General features: G+C 49.1%; 1 protein-coding gene across 1 annotated transcript; it reads left to right on the top strand.

The window, feature by feature from the left end:
• The first annotated feature begins 3198 nt into the window (after positions 1 to 3198).
• Positions 3199 to 7498, top strand: RPL24 (ribosomal protein L24). The gene is made up of 6 exons (XM_070406057.1): positions 3199 to 3290; positions 3412 to 3487; positions 4030 to 4140; positions 5997 to 6133; positions 6678 to 6741; positions 7374 to 7498. The coding sequence occupies exons 1-6, from the start codon at positions 3286 to 3288 to the stop codon at positions 7452 to 7454; spliced, it is 474 nt and encodes a 157-aa protein (XP_070262158.1). The 5' UTR covers positions 3199 to 3285; the 3' UTR covers positions 7455 to 7498.
• The last annotated feature ends 5801 nt before the right edge of the window (positions 7499 to 13299 follow it).

Consider the following 13299-nt stretch of genomic DNA (forward strand, 5'->3'; position numbering starts at 1 on the left):
GACCTCCTCACTTTCTAGGGACAGGTCCTAGAGTCAGGGGTTCCACAGTCCACTGACGCCAGCCTCCACCTCTCCCTGCCCTCTCTCCAACACTGGCAGCACCACCCTGCCTTCCACCCGCAGCTTGATCCCCAGGTACATAACACATCCCAGGGCATTGCTGGCTCACTGCAGGCTGGGCCAGGAGGACAGGGGAAGGGATGGCTGACCCTACTTCTCCACCCCTTCTAACAAATGAAAAAAAAAAAAACCTATCGTGAAAGGTCAAGAGATTGCAGAATAAAGGAAATAGCTTAATATTGTAATACCTTTAACAGCATCTTTTTCCTGCTCTTGGTAAAAAGGACCCCACACTGGAGGTCATGAAAATTATACTGGGCCCTAAAAATCAGTTATGCAGCTAGTCCTGTCCATAGGTACTTACTCTCTCAACCTCTCTCTCTCCCTCTCTCCCTCTCTCCATTTACATGCTGTTAAAAAAATTAAGTTACTCTGTAGATGCCTATTGCACCCCTGTGGAATCATTTCACATGTCCCTCTGTCCCCTATATTTCATATAATTGACGGTTAGATATGAAGACTTAGGTGTATAGTTTTTAAAAGAATGCTTTATACTTTTTAATTTTAAGAATACTTCATGATTTTTCATTTTGATGCTTCATTATTTTATTTATTTATTTATTTTTATTTCTTTTGTTGTTGTTCTTAAAGTCTCTGTCCAGCTTTTGGCTGACATATGAAATTACAGACAATAAATATAGCCCCATTCCCCAGGTGTGAAGCTAAACCAGCTTCTTCTGGGGCTTGGCTACAATGTTCATAAAGACAAATTGCCTTGCCCTAACCCATTTGGCTCAGTACATAGAGCGAGGGCCTAGGGCAAGGGTGGGCAAACTTTTTGACTCGAGGGCCACAATGGGTTCTTAAACTGGACCGGAGGGCCTGAACAAAAGCATGGATGGAGTGTTTGTGTGAACTAATATAAATTCAAAGTAAACATCATTACATAAAAGGGTACGGTCTTTTTTTTTTTTTTTTAGTTTTATTCATTTCAAATGGGCGGGATCCGGCCCGCGGGCCGTAGTTTGCCCACAGCTGGCCTAGGGACTGGTCCCAGGTTTGATTCCATTCAAGGGCACATGCCAGGGTTGTGGGCTGGATCCCCAGTAAGGGGTGTGCAGGAGGCAGCCAGTCAATGATTCTCTCTCATCATTGACGTTTCTCTCTCTCTCTCTTCCTCTCTCTCTCCCCCCCTCCCTTCCTCTCTGAAATCAATAAAAATATATTTTTTTTTAAAAAGACAAACTGCCTTAAAAGTCAGACGAGTGGCGCTGTTGCCCCAGCGGCCCCTGCAAATGAGGCCTTTCTAGCCACCAGTGGACACAGTGTCTAGCATCAGTCCGGGGGCCCTCCTCCCAAGCCTCAGCAGCAGGATCCCTGCGAGGGAGCAGCGTACTTCCTTTGGAGGGCAGCCGTAGTATTTCCCAGGGCACGGCCTGGACGAATGATGCCAAACTTCCCGGGCACACACAGGTCACCCACAGTTGAGCCGAGGCGACACTCCGACACTCGGGGCTCTTGCCATCCCCAATGGGTCCCCCATCAGTTACCAGGGGCAGCTGAGGCCAGAGCTCCTGGCCGGCTGGCTGGGGTTCTGTTGGACCAGCAAAGCATTTTCCTTCTGCCTGATACTGTTTCCTTCCCCTTTCACAGGACGGACCCCTAGTAAATACCTTGCACCCTAAATCCGGTCTCAGTAGATGCTTCCAGAGTAGCCAGCCTGTGGCACAAGGTGATGTTTTTCCACATGGTCTACTATCTATTCCTATAGGTTCATGACTCCAAAATATAACCTGTTCCCAACACCCTTCTGATCTTGTTTAACTTCCACCACACGGCTCCACCTTAACGTCGTGTGGCATCTTAAACTGAGTCTTGCCACGACGACCCTCTCCCCCACAAACACGCCTCCTCCTGTCTCTGCCCAAGACCAGTGATACTGCTGCTCCCCGAGTCCCCGCTTTCACCACTGCCTCGTTGCTATGTTAACACTTGGAGTGGCGGAAACGAGTTAAGTCGGCTCCCGTGAATTGCGCGTACTCCGCGGAGCCGTCTTAACTCGGTTCATATAGATTTGCGGTGGAGTGCGGGAAACGTGTAAACTCGGGCCGATTGTAACTGCGTATTACCAAATATTTGTTTGTTTGCCGTTCACAAAGATACCTACCTGCGTATGCGAACCGTTTCATACCCATTGGGGTAATAGGTATCATAAAAATCCCTGATTTTGCGCGGGAAACCTAAATAATTGCCCGCGCCATCTTATATTTTGGCGGGAAATTCACCCCACACCGGAGTGTTAACAAATTACTCCCAAAACCCAGTGGCTTAGAAACAATACACAGTTACGGTCTCACAGGTTCTGTGGGTTCGGAATTGGAGAGGGCTTGTCTGGGTGGGAACTGGCGCAGCAAGGAACAGTTCTGCCCCGGAGCCAAGGAGGGAGCACAGGGGCCTGGCTTTCAGTCCAGTGACACCGATGTAGACCTCTGGCCTCCTGAACTGAAAGAAAATGGATTCCAATTTCTTAGCTACCAGTGTTGTAGTCATGAGTAATAGCAGCCACAGGAATTTCGTGCAGCAGGTGAAGGATGCATAAAGGGAAGACGCAGCGAAGAGAAGGTAGCTTCTCAGGAGGCAGACAGAGCTGAGAAGAGCACCAGCGTTGGATCAGAACTGCTCCATAAATAAATGAAGAGAATGGAATACAGCTGCGCCTTTTGCCGATAAGAGAGAGTGTAACGATAAAGTCAGGGGAAAGTTATGGCGGGTGTTGTAAATTTGTGCTTTATGACAATATGTACAATGCTTCTGGGAATACCTGTGTCATTTCTTCTTTTTTAAAAAATGTTTTTATTGATTTGAGAGAAACATGGATGGGCTGCCTCCTGCAGGCCCCCTCGGGGGACCAAGCCCGAAACCCAGGCATGTGAACCTCTCCCACCTCCCGGGACCACGCTCCGCCCTCCCAGCCACACTGGACCGCAGGAGAGAGACTCCCGAAACCACCGCGGCCGGCACTGCGCCCTCTCAGCCCCGGAGCCCCACCGCCTCCCCCAGCATTCACTCCTCCGAGGGAAGGCGGCCCCGCCGCGCCTGGGCGTGACGTCATCGCCGAGCGCCGGGGTTAGGGCCGGGAATGGGGAGGAGATTGCGCTCTTGACGTCCTTCCCATGATCCTCTCCTCCTCTTCACCCTCTTTCCTGCTCTCCGGCGGCCGCAGCCATGAAGTAAGCGGGGGCCTTGGTCCCAATCCCTCTCCATCTCGGGTGGATGGCCTCTCCGGCGGCCCCCACATGGCCTGCCCCCGCCGTCGACACCCTCCCTGATGCGCTTGCGCTTTCGTTGCAGGGTCGAGCTGTGCAGCTTCAGTGGGTACAAGATCTACCCCGGACACGGGCGGCGCTATGCCCGGACCGACGGGAAGGTGATGTGTGCTCCTAAGGGGGACCGGCTCGGCCCAGGCGGTTCCTGTACCCCGTCGTTCTCGGCCCCCGAAAGGCTTGCTTCAGGGGCCCTGTGTGCGGTGGTCGGGATCCGAATCCTCTGAGCGCATTGTTCTGGAGCTTGGGTCTGGTGTGAGTCAGGTCGGAAATTGGGAGCCTGTGTGACTTTAATGTCCCGGTGTGAGGAAAACGCCATAAAGTCTGGCTGCTTTCTCAACACCGGACCGCCGGGCTTCCCGGGAGGGACCGGAAGCGGATGCCTCCGGAAGGCGGCGCCCCGCCCTCCCATGCCCGGGCGTTCAGCTTTGCCGGCTCTTAAAGGGCCGGACCCAAGGCAGGTACCCGCGGTGCCACCGGTTAGTGACTTGCCGTTGTGTGACCCCAGCCACTTGGTCTCTGGGCCTCGGTTTGGTAAAAGGAGGGCGTAGAACTATGAATTAGTTTGCTAAGGGTTTCAGCTCAGCCTTTGCCCGCGTTGCCCAGTGGAGTAGGTAACGTCTGTACTTGGGCCTTGCCGCGACAGGTTTTCCAGTTTCTTAATGCAAAATGCGAGTCGGCATTCCTGTCCAAGAGGAACCCTCGGCAGATCAACTGGACCGTGCTCTACAGGAGGAAGCACAAAAAGGGACAGTCGGTGAGTGAAGTGCGCCTGGACGTTGTGGGCAAGCTCTGGTCGTGGTTGCTGCTCTGTACAGCTGTCGCTAAGTGAGACAGTGGGAAAGTCTCATCGTCGGACAGGGAAGTGAAAATGATGGGTGTAAAGCGTCTCCTTATGTTTCTTATTGGTCTCACAGTAAGTGCCAAGTTGAAATCTGAAGCATCCTTTGCCAAAGTCAGGTAAATCACATCAAACATACTTGGGTATAGGGCGCTTGGAAGAACTTAAGGTGTTACAGTGAACGGAAACTAAGTAATTATTATGGTAGTGTGGTTTTTATTACATTATGGGCATAGGTGTCGGTGGAGTTTCTCAAGACTCCCCTGATTGTTCTCAGGACTGGGTGTGTTTTTTGAAGTGCTCTCTCAGCTTGACCGGGATTTTTGAGAAAAGGTGTGAGTGCTGCGGCAGTAGGATCAGTGTGCGGGAGGCTTGGAGTAAAGTGGATTTGAGCATCCAGTGGGGTGGCCATATGCTGATGAGGGTGTGGAGAAATGGGAACCCTTGGCATGGCTTGGTGTAAGAGGGCACGGCACGGGCACTGGAAAAACGGTTTGGCAGTGTCTCAGAACTTTAAACAGAACTATTGTAAGATCCAGCAATTCCATTTCTAACTGTATACCCATGAGAATTGTAAGCAGGAGCGTATGCAGATAACTTGTATATTTCTGTTTGTAACTGTTATTCCCAATAGCCAAAAGGTGGAAACAACCCAAATGTTCTGGTGGATTTGTGAATAACAAAATGTGGTATATGCATATAGTGGAATATTATCCAGCCTTAAAAAGCCTCCAGCTTCTATGATTCCACTTTTGTGAGGTACATAAAGTAGGCAAATTCATAAAGACAAAAAATAAAGGTTGGGGGGGAGCTATTGTGTAATAGGTGCAAAGTTTGGGGTGGTGAAAAGTTCTGGAGATTAATAGTGGTTGCACATAGTTGTGAGTGTTCTTAATGTCACTGAATTATACACTAAAAATGCTTTAAAATGGTCAGCTTGATATATATATTTCACCACAATAAGAAAAATATTTTTTAAATGTATTGAGATGGAAAAAAGTGTAAATAAGCAAATGGTGGAATTTTATATAAGATTTCATCTCAGTAGAAAGTTTAAAGTAAAATGAGCATTTTAGTGTAACCTCAAATGTTCCCCCTGTTTTTTCCATGTGTCCTGTTTAACATTTAAAGATATTTGCATATCCCTGCCTTAATAAGCAGTTTTTTTAAAGTACTATCCAGTTAACTTCCTTAGAGCTTCATTGTTTGTAGTAAAAAACGGCCAGGGTTTGTAATAGATGGCTTAAATAAAAGATCCAAGAGAGAGCTCCCCTACCCCTTGCAACATATGGTAGGTATAGAGCAGTGGTCGGCAAACTCATTAGTCAATGGAGCCAAATATCAACAGTACGACAATTGAAATTTCTTTTGAGAGCCAAATTTTTTAAACTTAAACTATATAGGTAGGTACATTGTTATTAACTTAATTAGGGTACTCCTAAGGCTTAGGAAGAGCCACACTCAAGGGGCCAAAGAGCCGCATATGGCTCGCGAGCCGCATTTTGCCGACCATGGGTTTAAAGCTACAGCAGGAAGAGTCCTCACCTGGTAATGCTGGTATCCTGACTTCAGCCAGCCTCCTGTGAGAAGTAAATTTCTGTTTATAAGCTGTTCAGTCTGGTATTTTATTACAGCAACCCAAGTGGACTAAGACAAATACTAATCTTAAGACTTACTTACCCTGCCTCAAAGACTTTGTTAATTTCTCACCCAAATTCATGGAGAACGATTCATAAGTGTGTCGTGTCCCCCCCGGTCTTTTTGTTCTGTAGGAAGAAATCCAAAAGAAAAGAACCCGCCGTGCAGTCAAATTCCAGAGGGCCATCACTGGTGCATCTCTTGCTGATATAATGGCCAAGAGGAACCAGAAGCCTGAAGTTAGGAAAGCTCAGCGAGAACAAGCTATCAGGTGAGGAAGCCTTCCTTGTGAGCATTATTTAGGTTTAATAATCAGGAGTTTATAATACAGTCTAAGTCAAGTATGACGGGCCGAGAGTTTGACATGCTTGGCTCTAATTGATTTGTTGAAATTTCTACATGCAATGAATGCTGCTGTACAATTTCTAGTATATGTTAAACTGACTTGGTGGTTAATAACATTACAACCCCCTTGGGCTTATCCTAAAAATAATTGGGGATAGAGAAAGAATATGATAATTTTACTTTTCCAAAACAATCTGGCTCAGCCGTGGGCAAACTACCGCCCGTTTGAAATGAATAAAACTAAAAAAATAAAAGACCATACCCTTTTATGTAATGATGTTTACTTTGAATTTATATTAGTTCACACAAACACTCCATCCATGCTTTTGTTCCGGCCCTCCGGTCCAGTTTAAGAACCCATTGTGGCCCTCGAGTCAAAAAGTTTGCCCACCTCTGATCTAGCTCCTTGTTAATAATCTGTATCCTTAAAGAGTAAAGCACTTTGCCTTAAGTTATTTTTAACCCTACAGGGCTGCCAAGGAAGCAAAAAAGGCTAAGCAAGCATCTAAAAAGACAGCAATGGCTGCTGCTAAGGTAATTGTGGAATTGTCTTGGATTTCTTAGTTAAGACAACAGGAAAACTTAACTTTTAAAAAATGTGCACACTTGCGTGTGTGTGTTATTGATTTCAGAGAGGAAGGGAGAGATAGAAACATCAATGATGAGAATCATTGACTGGCTGCCTCCTACATGCCCCCCACCGGGGATCAAGCCTGCAACCTGGGCATGGGAATCGAACCATGATCTCCTGGTTCATAGTTTGACACTCAACCAGTGAGCCATGCTGTCCAGGCAGAAAACTTACTTTTAATCCAAATTGTGGTAAATAAAAAGTTTTGGGTTTTTTAAAGAATTCAGTGCAAGGCTCTAATGGCAGTGATGTTCATAACTGGTTTCTGGGTGTTTTGTTCGTTAAAGCTTATTTTGAAATTTTAAACTTACAGAGAAGTTGTCAATAATAGAGTTTACACAGCTTTTCTCAATGTTATCAATTTAGATAAGCATAGTGAAAAACACACACAGAAATTAGTATTTGTCTTATATGATTAATGTCCTTTTTTTGTTAGGATACGATTCCATATCCCACACTGGGCATAAGAGTTGCAAAAAAGTGATTAAAAAAGAAAGTTGCATGGAATAATACCACATAATATATCTTTTTACAGGCTCCCACAAAGGCAGCACCTAAGCAAAAGATTGTGAAGCCTGTGAAGGTTTCTGCTCCCCGTGTTGGTGGAAAACGCTAAGTTGGCAGATGAGATTCTTAAATAAAGACCTGACTATAACTAAATTGTGGATTTTTTACTCTGAAAATAGAGGCATATTGTGCCTACATGGTAATGGTTGAACTATAAAGTTAAGAATTTAAGATTTAGGCATTTTTAAAAAGAGTTCGTTTCTCTGAAATAATACCTCCTAATATAAGTTCTCTTCGTTGGAGAGATGTTAAGCCAAATGATGTACATAAGATCTGTACGGTTAAATACTAGCTTTGCTCAGCTGAGATGTAAGAGCACATTACATAGATGGCAAAGTCTTAACCTTTTGGTCATGTGACTAAGCACTAGGATGCTGTATAGAGTTCAAGTTGATTACTAAAACATGCACTTTTTTCTATTGCTTGTGTCTGTAGAAAGACCTTTTAATTTGTTTCAATTATTTTTTTCCATGATAAGTGAATACATTTATGTTAATTGGCTTTAACTTTTGTTCACTGGTATCTCACCTCTTTTTCTTCTTTTTTTTTTCTTTTGAGAGAGAAAGAGAAATGAGAATGAATAAAGCTTTCAAAGCCCCCCACCCCCAATGGCCAATCCTGTGTCCCTGCCATCCTGGTGGTGACGATGAGACACCTGTCATTGTCATCGTATCTCACCTCTTACCATTACCTTATAGCTGAGTTGTAAGTGCTTAAAACTATCAGCTGTATTAATCTATTTTCCAAAACAAAGTTTACGTGATGAGCACATCTTCAGTAGAATAAACTTTCCAAAGCAGTTTGTTGAGCTGGGAGTTTGACAGAGCTATAGTTAAAATTGCAGAAATGCCTGAGTAGTCTGCTGATGTTCAAGAGATATGTGTATACGAAATGTGATGTGGAAAATAGTAATCAATGATAAAAGTACAGAAAGTAGATCATCTTGTCTGTACCACATTGTGCCAAGTTTTAAGGATACAATGAACACATCACATCCTCTTGAGAAACATATTCCCTGGGAGCTTTCACAGCCCTCACTTCACTCCATCCTCAGCTGCCTGTCAGTGGGTAAACCAGGCTCTACCTTACAGAAGTAGAAACAGACTAGGTCACTGAAGGACAGGCTCCAGGGGACAGACCTCAGGCTCTGCTGCTTGTGTCCTGAGCCTGCAGCCCCTGAAAGAGGCACAGCCTTCTGGACAGAATGGCCCAGAAGCTTGCCTGCCTGGGTGAAATGACCAGCCTTTTATCAGCTGCGTCCCTGACGCCCCCCCCCCCCTCCCCACCACCCTGAGGACTTGGCAGAGCCTGCCTAAGGCACAGTCTGGACTGCCCTCACTGAAGAGAATTAAATATGAGACATCTCTGCCTAGACTTCCTGCAGGCCATCTGCTTTTATGGGGTGAGGTGATCTTTGTGGGGCAGTTGACCCAGCTCCCAGACTGCACTAGGCCTCTGTACCCCTGTGCAGGAGGAGAGGGGTTGGGTCTGGAGGCCAAGCTGCGAGGCCTGATGGCAGGTCCAGAGCTGAGCTCCCAGTTGGGTGTTCCCTTGCTGCTCAGCTCAGCTTCCGGGTCAGCAGGCACATGGGCCTGCATGCCATTTGACACAACAACCGGTCCCTGCCTCAGGACCACGCCCAGCCCAGTTCCTAATGGCTTGTAATTCAGTCTCAGAATTAAACTAAAACCCAAAGTGATTTTACTTAGAGCCAGGGAAACTTTGGAACTTATGACAACTCACCAAATGAGATATATGTGGCTTTGAAGCCACAGAATGTCCCACCATCTGAGTCGTAATCGTTCTCACTGAGGCCCCAGATGGAGCTTTGGCCTGTGGTTAAGTGCCCTGTGGGTTCTGCTACACCTGCTGGTCCCTTAGCCTCTGGAGAGTGCAATGATGGGGTGCAGTGACTGCCATCTTGCCACTGTATAGCACCCACTTAGGGACACTTGGTATCCCAACACATTTGGTTATTTAAAACTCATACAATGAAGCTCACACCACCCCCACTCTAGAATGTGACCTGAGGTCCACCTCCGCTACCCTCCTGTACAGTCCTGGGTGGGGTATGCTTGGGGATGTCAGCCCTGCCCACTTTGGCATGTTGCCTATAAGGCAAAATTTTTCAGGAGCCCCGGTACCGCACCATAAAAATTCCAGAGCACAAACCTTGGCCTGCCACCTGCCCACACCACTGCTGTGCCTGTTGTAATGCCCCCACCTCCTCCAGCCTAGAGGAGGTCAGCCAGGCACTGGATCTCCTCCAGAACTTGTTCCCAGCCACCGCCCCTCCCGCCATCTGGTGCCAGATTCAGAGCAGCCCGGTTCTGTTCTGAGGCATGGCATCTTTTGCTCCCTCTGGACCAAACTTCCTAGAGTAAAAAGACTCCCAAAGTGACAGGGTATCAGGCTGAAGTTGATGGCAGGGCAAAGGCCTCCAGGCCATGTGCCCACCAGCACCTGGCACAGTGAGTCATCCAAGGGGCCATGCTGTGAGTATCTCCAAGCGCTGGCCAGGCCTCCACCAGCCACCAACCACTGACGTTTTAGAACCTGCCTGAGGTATTTCTCTTCCCTCAGGTAGCAGTCTCTCCCAGCCACCTCACTTGATGGTCACAGGCAGTTGATCGGGGGAACACTGAGGGACACGTTGGGGTTGGACACCCTGTGTGCATGTGGGTGGGGTTCTGCCTGTAGGTGAGCAGGGTTGGCAGGTGTCCTTTGTTTCATAGAGGGGGAGTGCCAGAACGGAAGGTCTGCTGGGCACAAAGTTGCTGGTGGCTCTCCTTGGGGGCCTGAGGTTTACCTCTGCTGAGCAAGGTGTCCAGTTTGGAAATCTAGTTATTGGCTCCTGAAGGTGGACCGGCATAAACGGCTTTTGAGGGTAGGCTGGGGACTGACGTGCAGTCAGGTGCCAGAAGCTGGGATGGAGGGTGAGCAGGCAGGTGGGGCTGCCCGGACTCTGAATGTGGGTCAGCTGTTGCTGTTTCCTGACACCAGGGTCCAGGACAGAGACCCTGGCTTTAGGGTCTGCAGGTGGCTGGGGGTTATGGGCTTCTGATTAGTGGTCTCAGACTACCCTAGGTGGAGTGGACAGCTTAGATGGAGGTGGGCGGTGTCCCAGGGGCACTGTTGGAGGTTGCCCTGTCAGGAGACCAAAGGATAGATCTTGGAGTTTGGTTCCCTAAGTGAAGGGCATTCGTGGGACTCTTGGTGCCTTTGGGTGCTAGTTCTTTGCTCAGTGGGGTGTCCTCGGTGGAGAATTTTGGTGGAGGACCTGTTGTGGGAAGAACATGGATATCTAATTGTGGGAGGGGTGGCCCATATGCTAGATGCTTGTTGACCACTGCGTGAACAGGCATCTAGCTTGTTCCCCAAATGCCGGGGACTATCTCGCCTTGGGTCCTGACGGCTCCTTCAAGGCCAGCAGCCCCCCCCCCCTCTTAACTTTTGGAACTAAACACTGGTCTCTCCCTGTCCTCTCCCTCCCACTCCCCTTCTCAAGGGGGGACGGTGGCCAGACAGCCTGGGAAGTGGGCCCTGCTGCAGCCACACCTGGTCACCTATCAGGGACCGCCTCCTCCCCTCCTCCGGGCCAGGAACGAATGCAGGTGCGTGTGTGCCGTAGCGCAGGTGTGTTGCGGTGGTAGCGTGTGCGGGGGAGGCGCATGTGCAGTGGAGGCAGCGGGTGTGTGGGGCGTGCTTTCTTGCCTGGGCGGAGCGGGAAGGTGGGCCCGGCGGGTGAGTCCGCTTTTGCAGGCTAATTCCTGTGTGCGCGGCTGGCGGCGGCGGGGCGGCGGGGCGGGTGCGGGCGGTGGTTGAGCGGGTAGGTGCGCGGCTGGAGATGCACCGCTAGCGGCGCGCGGGCCGCAAACTAACGCCCTAAGGGCACACCCACTGTTGCCCCCTCCCAGGGGTTGCGAAGTCCCCACGAGGCAGGAGCGAAGTGGGGGAACCCTCCGAGATTTCCGAGTCCGCTCTGGCCCGCTGGAGGGGAGAAGGAAGGTGCAACAGGGCCGCGGGCTCCGCCCATCAGAGAGGTCTGGGGAAGGGCAAGAGGTGGGATCTGAAAGGAGGGGGAGGCTCTGGTCCTTCAGCACCAGACCCTTCCCATGGCGTGCAGGCCAGTTCCTCTCTTCCCTGCTCCCATCTTCTTGCTTTTGCTAACCACCTTTTGGGTCTTCTTCCCAGCTGCTTGACTTAAGTTAATGGTGCTTTTTATTTTTTGTTAATCCTCACCCGAGGATATTTTTCATTGATTTTTGGAGAGAGTGGAAGGGAGGGGGAGAGACAGAGAGAAACCTCCATGCACATCAATTGGTTGCCTCCTGTGTGTGTCCTGACCAGGGCGGGGGACCTAGCCTGGAACCGAGGTACCTGCGTTGACTGGAATCGAACCTGGGACCCTTCATTCCGGGGAGAGGGGAGGGGTGGGCAGGGTTCACTACTTCCCCCAACAGTGCCCTAATATGGGTTTATGAAAACAATCACCAAAATCTGAAAACCTATTATGTGCTGAGAGCTGAAAACAAGTATGTGGTCTCACTTTATTATTTTTTATTTTGTTTCTTTTATGGTTGCCGAAGGAGGAACACACGAGGCCAAAGGTGTAAGGGATTATACATTTATTAGGTCATCTGGATACCAGATGGGCTGAGCCCCAAAATGGTGCCAGCACCCAGGGACAGGGAGTTAGAGATTTTAAAGGACTCTAGGCGGGCTTTTTCTGGACGGAGATTCTCTGGGTGGGTCGGGATTCTGGGAAGTCTGGAAGGGAGAGATAATGGTCTTAGCCAGTAAGATGTGGTCTAAGTGAAAGGGAATGTCCATTGTGAAGTGGCCTAAAGGTCAGTTCCCAGGGGATGGAGTATCGATTCAATTATTTGATCAGACCTAACAGTTTTTTAAAAAATATATTTTATTGATTTTTTACTGAGAGGAAGGGAGAGGGATAGAGTTAGAAACATCGATCAGCTGCCTCCTGCACACCTACTGGGTATGTGCCCGCAACCCAGGTACATGCCCTTGACCGGAATCGAACCTGGGACCCTTCAGTCCGCAGGCCGACCCTCTATCCACTGAGCCAAACCGGTTTCGGCAGGGCAACAGTTTCTTTTTCACGTGTTCTCACTTTAAATTCCCATTGTCAGTTTAAGAAACAGGCACAAAGGGGCTGCTTTGTTCTGGCTGTCGGAGGGGGATCCAGAGCACAGTGCGCTCTTAGGAATGAGGGGGAAACGCTCCTTTCCCTCTGGGTGGAAATTGTGTGCGGTGAGCCAGGGTGTCCTGTAGAGTGTAGATGGGGACATGCCACCGGGTGGTGCTTAGTGTCAGCTCTCTGTAGTTCACCACCACTTTCTCACAGCCTTGGGGGCCCCTGCCCACCTCACAGCACTGTTCTGAGTGTCAAATTAGACCGTGGCCCCATGGAGACCCAACCAGCTGGAGAGTGCAATGACTCGTACAGCACACCCACGCAGGCACACTTCTATGCATTCTAACACCATTATTTATTTAAAAGTCCTCGACATCATGAAGCCCACATCACCTCCACCCAACTCCCTTCTAGTCTGTCCCGGGGTGGGTGTGCATGGGGACATCATCTCTGCCCACTTTGGCATGTTGCCTGGAAGGCAAACGCTCACAAGAGCCCCTGCACCTCATCATAGAAGCTCTCCAGAGCAGGGACCTCGGCCTGCCACCTACACCACTGCTGGGCCTGTTATAATGCCCCCACCTTCCACTCCAGGGCCTGGAGGTCAGCCAGGGACGCCTCTGTGCTCAGGGCCTGGGCCTCCTCCAGATCTTGCTCCCAGTTCCCCACCTCAATTGGTGGAGCTATTTAGGGAGGCCCCATCCATTCCTAAGACACCATTCAATCAGAGAACTCC

The sequence above is a fragment of the Myotis yumanensis genome, unplaced genomic scaffold (assembly GCF_028538775.1).
Source record: "Myotis yumanensis isolate MYYU_CA2020_CCGP unplaced genomic scaffold, mMyoYum1.0.hap1 SCAF_2, whole genome shotgun sequence".
Lineage (NCBI taxonomy): Eukaryota > Metazoa > Chordata > Mammalia > Chiroptera > Vespertilionidae > Myotis > Myotis yumanensis.